This window comes from Chelonia mydas, chromosome 2, assembly GCF_015237465.2.
Source record: "Chelonia mydas isolate rCheMyd1 chromosome 2, rCheMyd1.pri.v2, whole genome shotgun sequence".
NCBI lineage: Eukaryota > Metazoa > Chordata > Testudines > Cheloniidae > Chelonia > Chelonia mydas.
This window is the reverse complement of record NC_057850.1, coordinates 228,818,733-228,841,415: the sequence shown is the minus strand read 5'-3', so window position 1 is coordinate 228,841,415 and position 22,683 is coordinate 228,818,733. Positions and strand designations below refer to the sequence as shown.

Here is a 22,683-nt window from a genome sequence, read left to right as displayed (position 1 = left end):
GACAACAATTCAAAAAGCAGCACCTCAGAATCCATAGGTCCAGTGAAAAGTGATAACATCCAAGCAAACTCCAAAGAAGCAAAAAGGGAATTCAGGCTTTATGTTAAAAGCCACAGAAACCCACTCTGCTAATATAGGGCCTGCAAAATAATCTGTAACAGATTTTATTACATTTCAATGCACTATATTTCTATAGCACTTCTCCCATAGATCTCACAGTGCGTAATAACGGTGGGGAGGTAGTATTAGCACCATTTTACAGATGGGGAAACTGAAGCACGTATTGGCTAAGGGCTTGATTTTCAGAAGTGTTGAAATTTCACATGAAATCAGAGAGAGCTGCAGGTTCTCCCTTTGAAAATTAGGTCTTTCAGGGACTTGCCAAAGGTCAGCCAGAAAACCGGTAAAAGGGTCAGGAATAGAACCCAGGCCCTGACCCTCAGTTCTCCACTCCAACCCTTTGGCTTCTTTCCAAGTGTCATGTAACACACTGTGTCCCTCCCAAGCATTATTTGAATAGATAAAGAATAAGGAAACACTTGAATATAAAGAACTTATTTTTCAAGAAGCCTAGCAAAACCAAAAACATTGTGTGCAGATGAATTTAAAGTATAAAGTAAAACCTTATGCCTAAAGAAAACAAGATAGAACACACTGAAAGCCTACAGTGAAACAGGAACTGAAAGATGTGGGTTCTATGGTTTGTGCCTAATGCCTAAACAAGAGTGAGTGTGTGTGTGTGTGAGAGAGAGAATCTCTCAATAACATGTTATCTTTCTTCATCTTCTTCCAACCATGAAAATGAAAAGTAAGCTATAGATCTATTCAGGTATCTCATTGACTTCCTTGCCCAAAACTCTGTAAAGCTAGTTACCCAAAGTTTCTGGGAGGTGATACTGTCTACAAAACTGAGCACTGATCCACAAACTGATGGCTTTGGAGTAAGGCCAGAAATGCCAGAAGTGGCTATTGATTTTGGGTACCTTTGTGTTTTTTAGGTGCCCATTTTGATATCCCTTGAGGAGTGGTTTTCAGAAATGCTGAGCATCTGCTACAACTGGAATCAATGGAAGTGGTGGGTGCTCAACACTTTGGAAAATCAACCCCAAAGTATCAAGTTGGACACCCAGAAAACTGAGATAAAAGTGTGGCTAATTGCTTCTAAATTCAGTTACATTCTGACTCCACATATTCCCTGCAACCAGAATACCAGCCTGGAGGCTTGCCTGATTTACCTACGGTGTGCAGAGAATCTGCTTACCTAAAACAACGACTGCATCGCCATAAGGTACTTCTGCTTCTCACCTACACTTCCCAAGTGACTGAAGCAATCGTTTTGGTGTAGCTATTTTTTTTAAAAATCGATAGTTCCTGTTAACTAAAGAGAATACCTTTGCAGAGAAAAGAAAAAGCATTTATTATATCCCTTTCCTCGCTCTATATTGTTTAGGCACCAATCCTGCAAAAACTTACACACTTACTTAGATTGTGAGCTCTTCAGTGCAGGGCCCTGTTTCCCTACATCTCTGAAACAGCTTATTAATAAATAAATAATCTTTTTACATTTGCTTCCTTCAGGTTACTGGCGGAGGCCTGATTTTAATTTAAATACTCACCTGAAATGCTGATTCTAAAGGATTAAGTTGTTTCAGGTGAAAAGACAAAAATGCTCTCTTGTTCTGTATCCTTTTCATTTCCTTTCTATGACTCTCTCATATCATCTTATCTCTCAAATGCACTTACTTCTCACGTTTACATTTTTAAAAGGGTGTCCTATACAGTGTATACTTTATAGGCATCTGTGAGGGGATATGTTCGGTGTGGGAGAGGAGAGAACCAGCAGTGGGTCAAACTAAGAACCAAATTATCTGCTGGAGTAACTCCATTATAGAAATTGAGCAGAGAATTTGGCCCTAAAATTCTTGGGAACATTAGAGATCTGAGAGAGACGTGGCAGACTCCTGAGATACCAAGAAAGCTTAGCTAGATGGGCTACAAGGGAAAATGTACCCAGCTGCAGAAATGGAGTATGATGATGCCCTTGTCTCAGTTTATCCCCAGGAAACCATTTTGTTTCATCCTAGATTAATTCAGCATTATGCACCATTACCTTCAGATTACTCAAGCAAAACCAGCACCAATAAACCATAATTAAATTCACTCAGTCACAGACACATCAGATTGACTAAACCAGTCAATTTGCATATAGATTACCTTGCTATTTGTCTGCTTTGAAGGATTTTTCATCATGGCATGAGATAACCGGCTCCAGGACTGGCGAATACACACACACACACACACTCACACACCCCACTAAATCTATAATGTTCAAAGTTTCTGTTAAATACAATGGAAAATTCCACCAAGGAGATGAACTGACCTTTCTTGCCAAAGTGGGTTCCTCTGGCTTTGGAACGGTTTCAACTAGGGCTGTTGATTAATCACAGTTAACTCACACGATTAACTCAAAAAATTAATTGTGATTAAAAAAAGTAATCGCGATTAATCGCACTGTTAAACAATAGAATACCAACTGAAATTTATTAAATATTTTTGGATGTTTTTCTACATTTTCAAATATATTGATTTCTATTACAACACAGAATACAAAGTGCACAGTGCTCACTTTATATTACAAATATTTGCTCTGTACAAATGATAAACAAAAGAAATAGTATTTTTCAGTTAATCTCATACAAGTACTCTAGTGCAATCTCTTTATCGTGAAAATGTAACTTACAAAGGTAGGGGTTTTTTTGTTACATAACTGCACTCAGAAGCAAAACAATGTAAATCTTTAGAGCCTACAAGTCCACTCCGTCCTACTTCTTGTTCAGCCAATCGCTCAGACAAACAAGTTTGTTTACATTCATGGAAGATACTTCTGCCTGCTTCTTATTTACAATGTCACCTGAAAGTGAGAACAGGTGTTAGCATGGCACTTTTGTAGCTGACGTTGCAAAGTATTTATGTGCCAGATATGCTAAACATTCGTATGCCCCTTCATGCTTCAGCCACCATTCCAGAGAACATGCTTCCGTGCTGATAATGCTCATTAAAAAACTAATTCATTAATTAAATTTGTGACTGAACTTCTTGGGGGGAGAATTGTGTGTCTCCTGTTCTACTTGCATTCTGCCATATATTTCATGTTATAGCAGTCTCGGATTATGACCAAGTACGTTTGTTTTAAGAACACTTTCACAGCAGATTTTACAAAATGCAAAGAAGGTACCAATGTAAGATTTCTAAAAATAGCTATAGCACTGGACCCAAGGTTTAAGAATCTGAAGTGCCGTCCAAAATTGGAGAGGGATGAGCCAGGTGTGGAGCATGCTTTCAGAAGTCTTAATAGAACAACACTCAGATACGGAAACTACAGAACTTGAACCACCAATAAAGAAAATCAACCTTCTGCTGGTGGCATCTGACTCAGATGATGAAAATGAACATGCGTCAGTCCGCTCTGCTTTGCATCATTATCAAGCACAACCCATCATTAGCATGGACACATGTCCTCTGGAATGGTAGTTGAAGCATGAAGGGACAGATGAATCTTCAGCGCATCTGGCACATAAATATCTTGCTATGCCGGTTACAACAGTGCCATGCGAATACTTGTTGTCACTTGCAGGTGACATTGTAAACAGAAGCGGGCAGCTTTATCTCCTGCAAATTGTAACCAAACTTGTTTGTCTGAGCAATTGGCTGAAATAGGACTGAGTGGACTTGTAGGCTCTGAAGTTTTATATTGTTTTGATTTGAATGCAGTTATTTTTTTGTACATAGTTCTATATTTGTAAGTTCAACTTTCATGATAAAGAGATTGTATTACAGTACTTGTATGAGGTGAACTGAAAAATACTATTTCTTCTGTTTTTTTACAGTGCAATATTTATAATCAAAAATAAATATAAAGTGAGCACTGTACACTTTGTATTCTGTATTGTAATTGAAATAATTATCTTTGAAAATGTAGAAAACATCCAAAGATATTTAAATAATTGGTATTCTATTATTAACAGGGTGATTAATTGTGATTAATTTTTTTAACTGCATGATTAATCATGTTTACTTTTTTTAAATCGCTTACAGCCTTAGTTTCAACCTAACAGTACAAAATGAATGATGATGATGTACATGCTGTTCCCAATGCAATTCCCAGATAATGTAATAGGAGAGCCATATTTTAGGGACAGCTGCTTTATATTTATATTGTATAGCTGCTATCCCACATGGTGCTGGACAGTCTTGGCTTGTGCACTCACTACAGGTGTGAGAGGTAACTTCTTCCAGTGGTTGCTGAAAATTGACTTCCTGGAGAAGTATGAGCAGAAGTTTTTGCTTCCCCTTCATTTCTGAGTAGCCAGAGCTGTCAAGAAAAGCGGGTGGTTTGGAAAGCTGTGCTACTGTGGGGTTTGTTCTTTCTGCCACACTCTGCATGGCAATAGGAGAGGTATCCTCGTTTGGATACAGGTTTGAATGAAATCTTTCTTTCCAGCTGGCTGTGCATCCCTTTTGTCGTCTGTATTGGAGATCAGGAGAGCTTCCTTGGATCGTACCATTAGTGTTCTGTCATATGCATGGGCAGCCAGAGGCTGTTTTATTATTGTTGGATTCTTTGGAGAGGGACTGCTAACACCAGCACCCTGCCTTTGATATGAAAGGAGAGCCAAGGATTAGAATTAAAATGTGCACTACCCCCATTTGGCCTCAAAAGGGAAAAGGTCTGACGCCCTTTAAATTTTGGCCTGCGTTAAGTAATGGTTAGTTGAGCAAGATGGAATTATCCGCATGCTTAGATGTGCAGCTCCTCCAAGGGTTTGCTTCCTTCTGAGGTTTTATTTTTTAATAGGTTGTGTTGTTTTTCTTATGTGTAACTTTTCCTTTAAGGAACGGAGGCCTGATGGGACGCCTGGTTCACACATAAAAGGCCTGTTCCAGTGGTTAGTCTCATTTTATTGAGAGTTATGACCCAGCATAGGCCAAGTGGGTAAGAGGAGAAAAAAAATCTTTCAAGCTTTATGGTTCCTCAAATGCCTGAGGATACATGCTGACTCTACCCATAAGCCTCGGCAGAGCCCTTTCCCTACCCAGCGCTATCTTCCTAGGGTTCCAAAAGACGTTAGTTCCAGTTTATTGCTCAGGAATTGACAGAAGCAGCTAAATGTGACTTCAGCTTTCTGGTAGATGCTGATTAGCCACCTGGGCTCCTTTCAGTTAGACAAGCCCAGCTGGGTTTGTCTCTGTCTAATAGAAGTGGGCATTAGGAAGTAGCTATTTGTTCCATTGCCTCCGACTCTTTCTGAATCATCCTGATAGGAAACTTCTGAATAAGCTAAACAAAATGTTCTCTCGTTCACTAGAAGACACTGAGCAGTGCTCTTGAGAAACCTCTAAGATACTGGTCAACTAGCTTTTACCTTCATTATCTCCTGAGGTATCTTAATGGTTCAAATGGAAAAAAAATATCACTGAAAGGAATAGCTTCCTCTGTGCTCAGGGCTAAAGCATGTTTAATGCAGCAGTTTAATGCAGCATTCACAACTCATCACTGTTCTATCAGAAAAGATTCTCGGAACATAAGAGGTTATAATTAAAGGGGCACATCCTCCTTTGATAGAATTTCCACCTTCCCTTTCCAGAAACACTTGACAATCATACACATATACACAGGAAGATGGTAAGAAACTCTGTTCCTTGCCTTAATCGTCTCTTGAGATCCCTTCCATCCCTAAAGAAACATGAGATCATAAAATAAAAGAAAGCAAGATTTCTTTCACGGAATACTTCATCACATTGGTATTGTGGGGGAGGATCTCTGGAGTCAGGTACTAGTTCTGTTGCTTGGATCTAGTCATCTGGTAAGATGGCTCAATGATGTTTTGGGGTTGTTTTTTGGGTGGGAGTAGGGTGTATGTATGTGCTTTCTTCAAAACTAACATTCATGTTGTTTTATGTAGCTTTATCACAGGCTGTTCTGTTAACCATTCACCTCCTTTGCATGAACAATGGGCCCTTTCAATATCTTTGAAGTATGTGTGAGCATAAGCTTAAAAGGTGTGGATGTGAAACCAATACGGTAGCCCATATCTTACTAAAATAAGGTCTGGAGGAATCAATTATCCAAAAAATACTCTCCTTTCACTTACAGGTTAATTCCACTGTCATCATTGCACCTGAATGTATGCACAAGACTTCCTTTCCATTAATTCATCTTGGACACTCAGTCACAGAATGAAAGACATCTCTTGTTGTGATTAGTCAGTGATGACTCTCTAAGATGGTTTGTTCTCCTTTGGCAACTCAGTACAAGTAGCCCCCTGCAAGATAATCTCACCTAGAACATTTGCACATTAATACTTAACCTAACTAGGAGAGGAGCAGTTCACCAATATAAACTTTGTGACAGCTCTACTCCCATCTTCACACTTTGATATGTCACCAGCATCCACTCAACCTAAAAACAGCCCAACGGTCAACCACAATTCTAGACAGTTAGAAAGGTTACACTTCTGCTCACAGCAGGAGTATATGGAGGCTCGCAGTCCAGAGAACGCACTTGTTTAGGCCTGTCCCTAGGTCTTACAGACAGTGAGAGATAAGAAAGAGCTACATGCAACAGGACCAGAGTTAATGAGATCTCTGGTTTTGCAACTACATCCTAAATGCATCTAGAGGAATCGATACTTGAGTTGGCTTGCAGCTGTGTGGGAGTGTGACAGCAGTGCAGTGCTTGCCATGTAGGGCAACTGACTGAAGTTATACAGAACACACCACAGTGTTGTTCCTTTCTTTCCCACAACCCCCTGCACTCAAACAACCACCATCCTCAGCCCCATCATACTGGCAATGGCTGAAAGTAAAAGAGGAAGGATGTGGTAGAACTTGGCTCTATTGGCCACTATTTCCCCCTATACAGCAACAGTTTAAAATTTGCAGACCATCTACGTTTAGGCCTCTTTCAACCACTGCAATTGCCAGTTTCAAGAATGCCACAATAAAGTGTAAAACTGTTCCAGTCAGGAACCTACCACATGTCCCAGCCCCCGAAAACATATTAGAATAAAAATGAAGACCAATAACAGTAACATAGACCACATTTCTCCTTACCCATAATAGGGCTGTGTGGATATGATGCTTATTCTGTTACATTGCTAGTATACTTTAAAGACCCTATAGCAAACATTTTTAAGTAAAAGATATTTCAAACACAAATTTATGATGCATAAACCCCTTCCTGTCAGGCTTTCACTATTGGTTTTTCCCCTCCCCCACCACCACAGTAAGTGATACAGAGGCACAAGATGTTAACTTCATACATCCAAGGTATTTTAGTTTAATAAATATGTTAGTGCAACAGTGATAATTTGTAGTATAAATTTTTTTTTTGTCACAAATGATAGCACACTGGGTTATAAAGTTCTCACAGTGATGTGAATTATTAAAAACATTGCTGAGCACTCTAAAAATCATTTTCCTGATGGACTTCATTTTCACCTACTTGCAAAGCGAATAAAATGTCTAGAAAGCACGTACATTAGTCAGATACTAATTTTGACCACTTTCACCCACTTTGAATGTTATACAGATGCACTGTGGCAGTTAAATATGCTCACAACAGCTTTGAAGTCTTTTACAGGGAACCAACTTCAACTCATTTTAAAAGCAGATTGAACTATTTCTCTTTTCTCCATTAAGTGTGCATGTGTTTTCTGGATAATAATAATACCTAGCTCTGATATAGCGCTTTTCATGAGTTCAGCGGTCCTCAACCCACGGTCCAATTAGCACACAGCTGCAGCCCAGCTCTGCCCTGTGTGCCTGGGGTCCGGGGCTCTCAGCTGCCCAGCACGAGGGTGTCTGAGCTGCTCCACTACCAGTGCAGAGGGATCCAGCCGGGCTATCCTTCTGCCCAGCGTGGCAGGGATGGGGTCCAGGTTGGGGCTGCTGGCCTGCCCTACGTGGCGGGAGTCCAGGGTCAAGGCTGCTGGGGGCCCCATGGGGTCGGGAGTCTGGTGCTGCCAGTGGGCCCCATGGGGACTGGGGCAGCTGGCCTGCCCTGTGAGCTTCAGGATCCGGGGCAGCTGGCCTGCCCTGCGAGCTCCGGGGTCCAGGGCAGCTGCCCCGTCCTGTGATCTCTGGGGTCTGGGGGAGCCGCCCGGCTCAGAGAGCTCCGGGGCAGCCACCCGGCCCCATATGGTGGAGTCCACAGGGTTCCCAGCTGTCCTGCTGCCTGGCGTGGCGGGGTCCAGCCAGGCTGCCCCGCCACCCAGCGCAGTGGGGTCAGGGCTGCTGGCCCGCCTCGTGCGGTGGGAGTCTGGGGTTGTGGCTGCTGGCGAGCCCTGCAGGGTTGGGGATCCAGGGCTCCTGGCTGGCCCTTCGAGCTCCAGGGTCCAGAGCTGCTGGCCTGCCCTGCGTGGCGGGGGTCGGGGATGCCACGCAGCCCCATGAGGTCCAGGGCTGCTGCGTGGCAGGGGTCCAAGACCAGAGGCCGGTCTATCCCGCCTGGCAGGGGTATGGAACAGCTGACCGGCCACCTGAACTCTGGGGTCTGGGTGCAGGACTGCCAGCCGGCGCCGCATGGTGGGGTCAGGGGCAGCGACGCGGCAGGCATCCAGGATGAGCAGCTGGCCCACCCCACATGGTTGGGGTCCGGGGCAGCTGTGTGGTGGAGACCGGGGTTGGCCTGCTGGCCCCATGGGATCCGGAGTGGGCAGCTGGCCACCCGGCGCAGCAAGGGTCAGGGTCAGGGCTGCCGCTACTCGGCCACCCGGCCACTGCAGCCCAGGTAACATATTGTGGGCCACATATGCAGCCCACAATGTGCAATCAGTTGAGAACCACTGCATTAGTTAATCTCAAAGTGCTTTCCAAAGGAGGCAAATGTAATTATACCCACTTTAGAGATGGGGAAAGTGAGGGACAGAAAGGAAGTGACTTTGCCAAAGTGGTTTGTGGAGAACTGCATTATCTAAACTGCTGAACTGTATTAATCATTTAAATCTGCGAACAGAAAATCAGTCTGATTCATACGAATTATTTGTACTTTGGCCATGTGTAAATTGGCAAACACTTGAAATTGGACAGATACTTCTTTTTTGGATAACAAGTCCATTAAAATGCAGCTATAACCGGAAGAGAAAAATTAAAAATGGCACTTTGCTGTGTATCTGCTTCTTATTGTCTTTCAGGTTGACTAACCATTGTTTGGTAGCAGCTCTTGTTAGCACCACAGGCCCATTAGAGCTGTAGAAGAAGAATCCGTATCTTCTGCCATGTCAGTGTTACCAGATATGTTCTGATTTCTGAATCTCTATTATTTTAGCTAGTAATCTAGACCCGGTTAAGGCCATCTAGTGCTCTAGATGCATCAAGCCACAAGGCACCTCACAGTTCTGGCCCTGCGCCATGGGCTCACCCCTCCACTTGGAGTACAGTGGCAATGTGGCATCCCCTTCTCTCCCTGAGAGGAGCAGGCAGTAGCCTTGGGTCCCTCATCTCCCCACCTGGAGTAGCAGAAAGAGGAGAGCCACTACTTTCTCCAGCAGCTGGACTGTAGCTACGTGGGTGGGCCAGGCCCACCAGGCTCTTCTCCTCCTGCCACACAGAGTTGTGCTTTAAAGCATGACATCTACTGGGCCTAATCCTGCAAGATGTTGAGCAACATCTTAAGGGCCCCAATTCAGCAAGGTACTCATTGTGACTACTCATGTGCTTAAAGTTAAGTAATTCCCAAAGGTACGTTGCTGAATAGGGCCAAAGTGACTCACAGGTGAGGGTGTGCAGTAATGTTGCAGGAAGCACTCTGCACCTTACAGGATCAGGCCCTTACCATATCTGTATATGGCAGCAGTTAAAGCACACATTAGCATAACAGACTTCTCTTGTACATACCTTTAAGACAAAGCAGTAATCCGTAGGTGCCTTGTATTTCAGTTTGTACTGAGTACCATAATAAATATTCAAATTCTCGAATTGTATGAAGCAAGCCAAATCCCGGGATGTCTAAAAAATGGAAACCAAACATTCTGTTGTTACAGGGAATTAAGCTATGATGCCAGACACATTAAAGGACCTTTTTTCAAACCACTTTGATGCTGAATTTTGTTTTAACTGTTGTGGATTTTATCAAAGCGGAGAGAATGACAAGTGTTTGAGTTGTTCTTAAACTTTAGTGACCATTAAGACAAACAGAGAAAGGTATCAATTCACCTTTAGAATCACAATGAAACATTTTACTACATTCCATATAAATCTGAGTTTTGCTGTTTTAATCCTTTGTTTTGTTTCCAAGCCAGTGAACTGTTATCCTTTCTGAAGAGAGTGGTTCCTAGTAGGAAAAAACTTTAATTGATTAAAATAGATGTAGGTCCTGCAATGACGCTTCTGCAGTTCTAGGGGGAAATCGTGTTAGGGAAAAAATATTGTTTTTATTCTAAGCAACTGCCTTTCCCTTGGAACATACAGTCAATGTGTGTAAATTTACACAAAAGTAAATGAGCCACATTTCATCCGTTCCTACTTCAAAACTGCCTTAAAAAGACAATTCCAGCCCTCCTCCCACCGCATCTCCATGCGCTGGTATCTTTCTGTCTACCACCGTAGGTAACCTATTATTTGTTCGTACTGTGTTGCTGTGGCAACAAGGTGTCTGTTGGCACACTTTGCTGCGTTAAGGATTTCTGGGTACAATGTATAATCTTCATACTCTTTATACATGTTAATGCAAAAACAGTTCTATCTCCATATCTTTCTGAATATGCCCATATACTTAGTAAATGAATGTACACTGGACACCTCAAAAAGCTTCTCTCCTTGGGGGTAGAGGCCATATTTTAGTGTAACATTCTTGCTTGTTGTTACGCTTTCATTAAGATACTTCCTTGGAGTCACTTTATTCACACTGCCATTTAGTGGTAGCTCCATCAAAATACCTGACAAGTGGGGACAGTAGCATGAATTCTGTGCTCTGGAATGCCTTGGTATTAATTATAAGTATCTCCCTATTCAGTACCCAACCGGAAGTTCCTACTGAAGTCTTTGTGAGTTTTGCAATTGACTGCAATGGGGCTAGGATTTCACACTGAGCGCATTTAAATCAATGAAACTTACGGGCAACCTCAACACCAAGCCTTCAATGGGAATGACAATGGAGTTCTTGCTTTTCTTAGGAACCAATGCATGATTGAGTCCAATCCAGATACAATTATTTAAAGGGAAACATTCATCACAGATAAGTAGGGAAAGTAACAAATTATCATGTAGAAGATAAGTCATTTATTGCAAGTATTTTTGCAAAGCCATAATGTTATTCCTATTGCATGACCGGACAAAACAAGACTTTAACTGCATAATTTAAAGAAAAAAGTTTAAACAAGTAACTTGTGTGTTTGGTGCTGCTAACTTCTTGGGCTTTCCATTAATATCAGTTTGTGGGACGGAGAATGATACTTAGGTGGACTAACGGTTTGAAGCAATTGCTGGTGTGGAAATAGTGACACGACTGCGGTCAAGGACACTTTCTCAAAGTTTTAGGGCCTGACTTGCACGCACAAAACAAGCATAGACCTAAATATTAGGGTATGCAAAATTAACTGCATGTTTGTTTTCATGGGCCTAGATATATTTTGAACAGTCAATATAAAGTGCTCATTTTATTTTTTTAAACATAGCCCAAGGTATGTCAGATTTTCTTTATTTCCATTTTGCTAGAAAGAATTAGACCAATTTCATAGTCCACCATTCTTGGAATGAGAGTATTTCACTAATCTGCATTGTGATTGGAGAAAATCCTTCCAATCACAGTTCTAGACTGTTTGGTAAGAGTGCTGTATGGGTGGGAGATTCATTGAGGAATGGAAAGCCCAGATGACCACTGCCTTAGAAGTCAGACACAGCCATTCTATTAACTACAGTACAAGCAGGGCAGTCATCTAATTAATGCTGCATTTTGCCCGGACTTGGGTCCTAGTCTGTTTCTGCACCTGGGTCACCTGAGTAGTAGCACTACACGCCTCTGCCACTCACTGGCGGACTTGTCTCTTATTTTTTAAGTTGATTACTATTTCTTTCATTGTGATTTATTCAGGGAATGACAAAAAATTAAGTCCCATTGACTTGGTGTACATCATTAGCTCTGGGTATGGGGAGGCTCAGTCACTGGCACAAGCATTTTCATCCAAAGCAAATCTGAAGCATTAAGAGCCATAAGTGGCAGCACTTGTCAGAATATAAAACTGCCAACCCAGTACCCAAAAGTCATACCAAGGATGTTACTCTAAAAATGAGCAGCAGTGAGCCCCCTTCTGCAGTGCACTTCAGGCTCCTTTGCTTATCCACTGCGGGCTGGCAATTCAGACTCTTTCAATACCCAGTAATGGTAAATGTCACTGTATTAGATTCTGTCAACCTGAACGCCTCTGTCTCACCTCTTGTTCTATTGAGGACAGCCTTAAAAAGCTGAAAAGGCACAACATATTCTCTAGGCAAAGATCTCTTCAGGAAAAACATTTGGCATATAATAGCACAAAGACTTCAGAGCACTTCCCTGCAACGGCTGTTGGCATGGCAAGTTGGTTACAAACACAGACTATAAAAGCCGGACTAGAGCTTTCAACTGAGTCTTGTTATAAACAATGTCAGGTTTTCTGCACTTCCATTTTGCTATACAGAGTGAGACTGTTTGCAAACTTCTTAAATTCCCTTCCACGAGGAACTAGATATGAAGTAAAAGCATTATTTGCAGCAAAGTGCCAGCTGACGGGCATTGGGGTTTTCCCCCCATTGACTTCAAGAGCGGCAAGATTTCACCCAATGTTTTTACCTAACTGAAGAAACCAAAATGGGGGGAACTGTACAGGATTTCTGTGACTACATCCTAATATTTGCACAAGCGTCGCAGTCAAAGGAAAAATCTGTCGCAGATGCACCAGCCATTGCTCTCAAAATGTCACTTCAGGAGCTCTTCACTTTCACCTACATGAATTGCTGTACTGCTAAAATGATTCCTTTGATTTCCTGACCTTGGTCTTTCCCTTGGGGACGTAATAAATTCCAGAAGCTCGTAGAAGAAAATAGCGCCTCTTCCAGGACTTTTTTCCATCTTCCTTCAAATAAAGGGCCCCTTCAAGTTCTGGCACAATGACAGACGTCCCACAGAAGCTTTCCTGTGCAGCGAGAATTGGATTACACAAAATAAATGGACTTGAGTACCCATATTAATAAACAGCAGCAAATTGTTCACTTAAAACCAGACATTTTCTGCAACAGTGAATGTATAAAGATGGGGAGCCCAGTTATGGAACAGAGAGTCAAATATGTAAATATGAGTTTTCCATATTAAAGTGCTCATGTGGGACTTGGGCATTCTTTATAGACACTTGCTCTGGGAAACTGTCCTCACAGCAGAGGGCCCACACACAGCTAGCTCATTCCCTTCTCTTAAGCCCCAGACTAAATATTTAAGGGTTAAGTAGTGGATAGAGACTTCTCCCATTAGGCTCTTTGCATAGTGGTGGACTTCTATTTCTGGCCACCCCTAATCCTGGACCAGAAACAGATATTACTTAATGAAGGATTTGCAATAACCTACTAAAGACTTTAACCAGAGAAAGCATTTTCTGCTGAGGAAGATAGAATAAAATGCTTGGCACCATTATTCTCACATGCTCGGGTTTTTGACTATTGCAACATCTCTAGGTTGTGTAGGGAAATACTTAATACCCTAGAAACTGCTCCTAAAGGCACCAAGAACTTTAAAATAAAATCAAAGATTGAGAGATTTCTATTAATACTTATTTTTAAGCACATAACAGCATTCACAAACCATGTGAACAAATACATGTTATTGTTAGCCATGAAACTGCTCCTGTTGTGAGGGGTAAAACACTCAGGGTAATCTCTAATGTCAACATACTTTATTTTCTCATTTAGAAGTTACTGTGGACAGCTCTCTGCTTGCTGATATTTGGTGGCTTTGTTATCATGCACTAATTCTAAAGTGGGACTCCCCAGGCATCTGAGTGTAGATTATCCTCTTCCTGCATTTGCATCAAAGCTAAAATGTTTGCCCAAAACTAAAGGTTTTTTTCATTCCCTTAGTTCTATGATCATCGTTTGTTTGTTATAAGTCTAGATTTCTCTTTCTCATCTTAACTGAACTTTCAACAAGAAGGGTCAGAAGATAAGTAGGCTTAAACTGGAATCAAATCCAAAGGCTGCTTGTATAAGCTGGCTGCAGAGCTAACACTAGTAACTGTAGCAACCTGCATGGAACTTGGGAGGAGGCACTCAGGTTGCAGGGTTGGAAGAGTCTGGAAGAGGAATCAGGAAGTTAGTCTGTATGCATGTGGCTTGAGTGCTTACAGCAGCATCTCTGTGAATAGTTCTCTTTATAAAGAGACAATTTAGTTTTACAAGCATGGAGTCCTTTCATGGTACAACCCAGCATGTAGTACATGAAACAAAAACTCGTGGGGGTGGGGGAAATGTACCTACTTTAACTAGAAAGAAAAGCAACTAATTATTTCATTATTATCATTATTGATCAGTCTTAGTTAATGATTTAAAAAATAAAAAGCCAATCTGATTCTAGCCCAGGAGTGTTTTAGACTATTGGTAATGCTCTGTTGGGGATCTTGCAAGCAACACATTTCTGCAACAATGTCAGAGCTAAGATGAACCTTGATTGCAGGTGCCTCTTTAGAGGACTGTGAAAGTGCAATGCTCCTAATCCCCTGCTGTCCTTGTTCAGGCCCCAGTCCTGTAAACACCTAAGCAGGTGCTTCACTTAACGGAAATCAGTCGGACTACTCACTGTAGAAAAAAGCTAAGCACACGTGTAAATATTTGTAGGACTGGCACCTAACAGAAGAAAGGAATTATCTGCACTATGTTTTATAATAAAAATATAAAAAAATATACGAAGTAGAGTCTATGCTTTCAGTGGTGAGCTGCAGATGAAGTTGAATAGCTTCCTACACAGCCTTAAACACAAAGCTGGTAATAACAAACACAGAACTTCCTGTGACACATTAGCAAACAAAGAACTAAGCACGGCTGCTAAGAGCAGATGTAGGCTGTGGCACTCTGCTGCATCAGCACTTGCACCATCACTTTCCCAAGCTGGCTTACCTCCAGTAGAAACTCTTTGTTTTTCTCATTCATTTCCTTGCCTTCATTTTTGCCTTTGTTTGCCAGGTAGAAATTCTGATTAAAATACAAGAAGTTTATGTTGAACAGAAAAGATAAAGAATATAAATGAACAGATCACATCATTATTCAGCCTTTCTGTATTGTGCACTGAGGTAGATGGTATGAGGCAGGTAGCCAAGTATTGCTCTTCAAATCTCATTACAGGAAACCTTCACCAAAGCTGCCTGTTGGAGTTTATATGTCAATTTTCTCAATCTAAAATTCATTTTACCCATATACCCCTACACCCCACCTCAACCCCTTACTTGAAAAAAATGTGGCTCAAGTCTTGATTTTGTTTGGCTGCTTTTCTGGGTCAGTGGGTTTGATTTTATTTTTTCAATTTGAACACGGTCCGAGCTTCCTAGAGGTGGGCGTTACAGAACATGATTGAGGGTTATGCAGCAGATTAGTATGTGATGAAGAAAAATGTACGCCAGGAACTGAATGCACAATTTTATAGCAATCAATGTTTATGGTGTGCATTGCTTCAGAAATGGAGCTGTGCATGTGCTACAGTTCTTTATTATTTAGTAACAAGTGTTTGGACACAGTAGATTTTACAGAGTTCCTTATTTCTGCATTTGTATGTTGCATTTTTTCACCATCCAGGAAAGTACTTTTTGTCCAAGGAGTCCTTTGAAGGCCAAGGGGTTATTTTGCATACTTGTTGACAGACGCTGTACACCACCATATCTAGCATCAAACTCATTGTTTGAGACTTGGGCCTAAACTATGAAACAACGCCTCCACCACTGTGGGTGCAAGTATCCTCACCTGGAATTGCACCCATTCAGAAGCCTATATGCCTAGACAATGTAGCTGTGCTGTTTAAAGGGGTACAATTGCAGACACAAGTAGTTGGACCCACATTTAACTGTAGACTCGAAACTATATCTGGAGTTGTGAAGGTCAGGATCATGCTCTGGTAAAAACCAAGGCCCAAATCTGTTGGCAGCTAAAGGCCTGCTGACTTGAAACCAAAGTAGGGAAATAACAATGTTTATAAATAGTCCCTTTGGCTTTGGTTGAATTATGAATAAGGTAAATTGTTTGCTTTATGGCCCCTATCCTGCAAAACAAAACCTGTTTCATCCAGGTAGAATTCTGCCACATTTTTTGAAAGCTGGCTACCTAAAATTACTCTCCTAAATCCAGCGTAAAGAGTGTGATTTTTTTTTCTCTTTTCTCTATTCCCCCCAAAACCCACCAACAGTTCCCATTGACTTCAGTGAGACTTCTGTGTCCTCAATAGTTCTGACAGTCAGATGACATATTTACATGCAGATTTGTCCTAGAAATCAACAAAGGCCAAAATGTGTCATGGATCTGCAATGTCTTTTTTCTCTTTTGGTGACATTTGCCAGTTAAAGGAGGAACATGTTGTGGTTATACCAAGCAATGTAACCAAACTCCACCTTCATGTGCAAGCAGGTAATTGGAGATGACTGCGACCAGGCAGCCCAGAGAGAAATCGGGGAACCCAGCTTGACCATGTAACCACATCTTCCTCCTCAAGCAGCATTTTGCACGCAGCTTTGTGGGAGAGCAGGGCTTGTTCAAGATGGTTTATTTTTTCAGGGAGACCCCAGGAGCAACACTTATTTTTAAAAAGTGACCTTAAAATGCACAATGTCAAACAGGCAAGCCTAAAAGCACCATCAGCCGCACCTCGTCCTATGCTTCTGCCATGGCCACAGCAATGATTAAAGAAAAAAATGAAAGACACTGGAACATTCAAAACTGGGCTATTTTCTACTAGAAACAAAATGGAGCTCAGACTCAGGATTCCCAGAAGTAGGAAAGACTAGACTGGCTACTAGCTGCCCGAGCACATGGCTAATCTGTAGTTCATAGTCCAGGGCTAGATTAAAGTAAATACATGAGTCTAGAGAGGTTGTGGGCAACCTGCGGCCTGCAGGTTGTTCATGGCCCATCAGGTAAACCGTTGGTGAGCCGCCAGACAGTTTATTTACATTTGCACGGCCGCCTGCAGCTCCCAGTGCCTGCGGTTCGCTGTTCCCAGCCAATGGGAGTTGCGGGAAGCGGCATGAGCCGCAGGGACGTGCTGGCTGCCACTTCCCACAGCTCCCATTGGCCAGGAATGGCAAACCACAGCCACTGGGAGCTGCAGGCGGCCGTGCAAATGTCAACAAACTGTCTGTCGGTCTGCCAGTGGATTACCCTGACAAGTCGCGTGTGGCCCGTGGGCAGCAGGTTGCCCACCACTGGTTTAGGGCCACAGCTCCTGGAATCCCATGAGTACATTGGAATCTCTGCTTTCATTTGGAAATATGTGCATTTCTAGCCCTTTTGGTTGTAAAAAAAAAAAAAGCCTTGAAAATGTGTCCTGAGTGTGGCTGGAGCCGTGATGCCTGCCTGAGTCTGCAGACAGCCTGAAACAACAGCTCTGATGAGGTGAAGTACCACATTCATCTCAGTGCAGTTGCTAATCAGACAACTCCTGCTTTGAGCAGAGAACTCTGTGGTGCCATGCAATCATAGCTCTGCTGCGCTGGGGTTGGCAGGAGCCCCTGCCCACAAAGGGGAAACGTTGAAAAGAAAGCAGGGAATATAGCAGAACAAGTCCCATGACGACTTTGCTTGGCTGGGTGGGGGTTCCCCTTCAGGTAGGATGGACTGTAGTCCACACAAAGTTAGATTGTTGGGTAAATTGAAGCTTCCTCCTTCTCTGGACCAACACAGAGCTACAGGAGGACCTCACTAACCCAGCAAAAGGCTCTAGTGTGGGGGCCTTTGCCACTATCAGCTCAGCAGGGAAGGGACCATAGGAAACCCCAGTGTGTGGTTAGGGCCCTGGATTGTCTCAGTCTGGCCCTGTTATAGCCACCAATGCACAGATTCGGAATGACGCTGATGGCCTTAATGAGACCACAAAGGTCCTCTTACTATGCGTGATTTACATTAGAGCATCTGGCATTTATTTAGGAAAAACAGACCACCCTGTGCCTACAGTCAGCGGTAGAAAGAGAATTTCAGTAATGACAACCAGGTGGCATCACGCATAAGGCTGCTTTTTGTCAGTGCAGGAGGGTTTTGCCACCCAATCCTATGCTATACAGATGTATCATTTCATCTTTCCCTTGCCAACATGCATTTCATTTATTATGGTTCACCTCTTGTGTGTCCCTTCTGTTCCTGAAATCTGACAGTATCTGACCTTTATTATCCTTCAATGGATTAGGCCCAGGGGAGGAGACTGCATACTGCACTTGCTATATCTGTATCACTGTGTGGTCTACCATTGATCAGAATGCCATTCATCATGTGCTAGGGGACCACGTGTCCACAAGAGGTCATTCCAAGTCCAATAGTCAAAGGTCATATTAAAAGACAAACTGTTTCCCTTCTGCAAAGACCCTGGGGGAGAAGTATGTCAGGGTTGGGAGAGTCAGGCCATTAATGTGAATGCTGCCTAGATTTGCTGGAGAGCTCTCTCCATATACACACAAACCTCCCAAGCATGAATATTTCTATTGTTTGCAAAGGAGGATGTGTCTATCTGTGGTAGGGAACTGAGACTCCTTAACAGATGGAGTGATTCTCTGGGATTACAACACAAGAACATGCATGTACATAAGGGGGCAGAGTTACAGAATACAAGTAACATTAACTTTGCCCCCCTCTCCCAACTTTCAGATTCTGCTTTTTGAAGGCTTTGTGTTCATGTAATAGTTATTTTTGATGTAACAGCCCAGTCCCCCCTCACCACCGAAGAAAGATAAAATAAATAAATTCTGGTATGTAGAATGCTATATCAGGCACAATGCACACTCAGTGAAGCAAGGCCACATCAGGCTATACATCATTGAACACGGTAGGGAATGAGGCAAGGTTCCAAAAGGTCTATGCTCCCGGAAGTTCTTCTACACACACCTGCATATGAACTGACAAATTGCTCTCCACTCTCATAGCCATGCGAACACATAGCCAAGAGAGTGATGAGCAAATGACATCAGAAATTACCTATGTGCAGTGCCAACAGAAAGTTAAATAATCTTTGTTGGCTTTAAAAAAAAATGCAAGGGAGAGCAGAAAGATAGTCTTTAAACCATTACAAAAATCAACCAAATCTAAATGGATTTTCCCCAGTCCACAAAGTGGCATATGTCTAACCTAGGGATTAGTTCTATACCAAATGAGAAGTCTGTACCAAAATCAGAAACATCAGAGCTGTTCAAAAGAAAGACTAATATTATTTTTAATATTAACAAAAGTGGCTTTTGTTTTTTGTCTTTGATAGCACAAAATCTTACTCACCTGAAAATGGCTGGACTGTTTTGGTCAGACTTTCCAAAACGCAGGGCCAGGCCAAGAGATGGCCAAAGTTATAAGCAACTGAAAAAGTCCCTTTTAGAATGAGCTACTTATATAACTTAAAGGCAACTTAAACTATAGGCACAAAATGAATGAAAATAAAGCTGTGTTCAGCAACTCCCTGCTACAGTATCTGGTCTGTGTGTTCCAGTCATATCGACTGTATACTAAAGCAATGATGCGCGGTAGTGCAGATGGTGTTTTTCATAATCCTAAATCAGACTGTATCTGCACAGCCCTATCACTTCGAAGATCACAAACACGAATCTGGAGAAGCCGGCAGCAGCTTAAATCGAAGCTAAGTAGGGTCCAGGAAACTAATCTTCAAACTTGGCTTCCATCATATCGTTTAACAAAGTTACTGCGGCCCATCTTCTATATTCTAGGATAGACTCTCCTCCACTTCTGTTAGCGAATGGGAGAACAGGTGGTAAGTGAGAAAGATTCATAAGTATTAAATTCTTCTAAGAAAAAAGCAGCAATAGGAATGCAAGTGCCTAACAATAGTATGTACACAAAATGTTAAATTGTATAAAGTCTGTTCTTGTGTTATGATCCCAGAAAAATAAGACCATTTGTTTGAGGGACACTGTCAATTTAAAAATCATGCTCCTGTCTAAAACATTCTTACCTGCTATTGGGACATATAACAACTAACAGCAGGTACTGGGCAAAACCACTTCTCTATTTTCTGTTTGCTTGTGCATTTGACTGCACTCAGTGTATAGCCAATTTTACTCTTGTTTGTGTGGGTCTTTCACATGGCAGCAGAGGAGAGAAAAACAAATTTAGAAAATAGGAATCAGATTGTAAAGCCAGATTGTAAAGGCATTAGCAGAGGGACAGGTGTAGTACCTGCCTGAAACTATTAAACTTTAATGGACTAAATTTGAAGTTCAGTGTCCCTTAAGTGGACATTTGCCTGCTACAGTCAGACACCACCTTCTCTGGACATAGATATTCATGCATGGAATTCTTCATGGTTATTAAATTATTTGGAATTCTTACACCACCTCTTAATTTTACCTTTAGTTTTAGCATCGCTGTTCTAGTTTAACCCCTCAGATGTCATCCCTTGGACAGAAACAGGAGTCCATACATTCAGGACACAGGCACCAACTCACAGGGCTCTGATAGGTGTAGCTGTCTCCCCTAGCTTATCAGTGGTAGTAGAACAGAAGCACAGAGCAGCCACTATTTGAAGCACATTGTGTAAATACTTTCAATCAGTTTTACAAAACCAAAAGGGAATGTGCACAATTTGATCCACGGGGCCTGATTCTTTCTCATTTACAGCAGTGCAAATCAGGAGATCAAAACAGGTAGAAGAGAAGAATCAAGACCAGAGAGTGTTTCAAAAACAAGAGATTAACATTTTGGTTTGTGAGTTTAACATCAGCTACCCTGGGGGAATGATCTAACCCAAATGTATGAAACAAAAGCATTTCCAGGAGGGTTTTTTCCCTCCCATATTACAGTCTTCCTCGGGTCATTATTATTCTCTAGGCTCTTTGAATTTTAGTGTCAATGCCAGATAGCCTGTTTTTTTACTATTTTCCCCCAAAAGGTCAGCCTAGCATCATTGCAGCTGCATTACAGAGTGATTTCAGTCTTTCAGATGTTAAGGTGGTGTTCTTTGTGTGCATGCAACCCAATATGTGTTAATATTCCAGCCTTTAGTCATGGGCTTCTGACCTTCCATCTCAATAACTGAGTCACTGCTGCAGATTCATGGAGCAGCCTCTTAATGTGATTTCCATTGCACAGTAAATTATATCACAAATGGGTGAGCGTGATGATGTGCACGTCCTCATGAAAGAGTGGAGATCTGAAGATGAAAGCCCTATTTTGTAAGTATTTTAAAAAGTATATTATAGAAACAAAGCGAAGGATAAATGCTGGAAAGGACCTATATTGTATGACTCACTAACTTTTGTCAATGGCTGCTAGCATTAGCTGGATAGCATGTAGGTGGCAAATGTGTAAGGGATAACATCCTTCCCCCCAAAAATATATAAACCCAATTAATCTTTAGATGAAGGCATGTTTAATAGTTTAGAAGCATGTTTAATAAGTTATTGTAAGTGCTTACATAACTTGCATGTGAACTGTGTCATGTTCCTCTCTAGTGGCTGATCCACAGAGGATAACAGCCTACTACTAGTACCAGCTAATGGAGCTTCTCCTTTAGCTCAAGTTGCAGAGGTCCATGCTGCAGTGCTGATGGTCTTGTGTTCAAACACTGTTTCTGATCTGCATTCGTCTTTACATCTGAGCCCTGTGTTTACACAATAGCTTTCACCATTGCTCCCTGCAATGAAGCCACACAATTGGGGAACTGAAGGTCTCATTTTTAGCAGTGTAGACAAGACCTACGAATATACTACAGAGGAAAAGCTCTCTTGTGTGTTTTTTCCTTGTTACTGAAACCACAGATTTGTTTTTTCTCATTTAGAACTGGCTGAACTAAAGCCAATAAAACCTCTAGCATGCATAGTGTAAACTAACCCACATCATTTTAAAGTATTTTGCCAATATCATGTTACCTTACCTGGGGATTTTTGAACACAGCATATTTTTCATTTTTTTCCAAAAACAGAACCTTATTTTCACTGTCCCGGGTCCAGTCTGATAAGACTTCAACAACATTTTCATGGTCTTCAAAAAACCTTTCTACAGAGACAAGAAAGGTCAGCGTAAGATAAACACACACTCCAGAGGCAGCAGACAGAAAGTCCTGTCTCGGAATATAACCATTGTCTTATGTTCATTCAAGAAGTCAGAGCCCTGTAGTCCCTTCCTGTGCAGAGAAGGGAGCCTCACCTCACAGAAGAGGTGGAGTGTGAAAGGGCAAGGCAACTCTGTAGCATGTAGCTCTGGCATCCCCTTGGTGCTAGCTCCATGTGTAGAATACAGCACATGTGTTAGGGGGCAAGGCTAGCCAGGTTGGGGCTGTAGTTAGTACAGCTGCTCTGTATCGAGTGTGTTATAATGGGCATGAAGTAAGTTGTGAAACTGAACATAGATTAATGCCTGCAGAGCCAGCATTAACTTGCCATGCCCTGCACAAGCCTTTTATCCTTGTTTCCAAAGCTCTGATTGCTGACGTCGTCTTTCTACGTCTCTGAACGGACACTGCAAGGAGTGGTG

General features: G+C 42.0%; 1 protein-coding gene across 2 annotated transcripts in view; it reads right to left on the bottom strand.

Moving 5' to 3' along the window:
• Window positions 1-22,683, bottom strand: part of LOC102938683 (amyloid beta precursor protein binding family B member 1 interacting protein) — a 104,132-nt gene that overhangs the window by 18,558 nt on the left and 62,891 nt on the right. For both annotated transcript variants that reach the window (XR_006289077.1, XM_007058482.4), the window contains exons 7-10: window positions 22,085-22,206; window positions 15,136-15,210; window positions 13,026-13,169; window positions 9,898-10,008 (exon numbers count right to left, since the gene is read on the bottom strand). Coding sequence is in view for 1 of the 2 variants with exons in the window: in XM_007058482.4 (XP_007058544.1) it covers window positions 9,898-10,008; window positions 13,026-13,169; window positions 15,136-15,210; window positions 22,085-22,206 (452 nt within the window). In the remaining variant the exon portion in view is untranslated. The remainder of the gene's footprint in view (window positions 1-9,897; window positions 10,009-13,025; window positions 13,170-15,135; window positions 15,211-22,084; window positions 22,207-22,683) is intronic.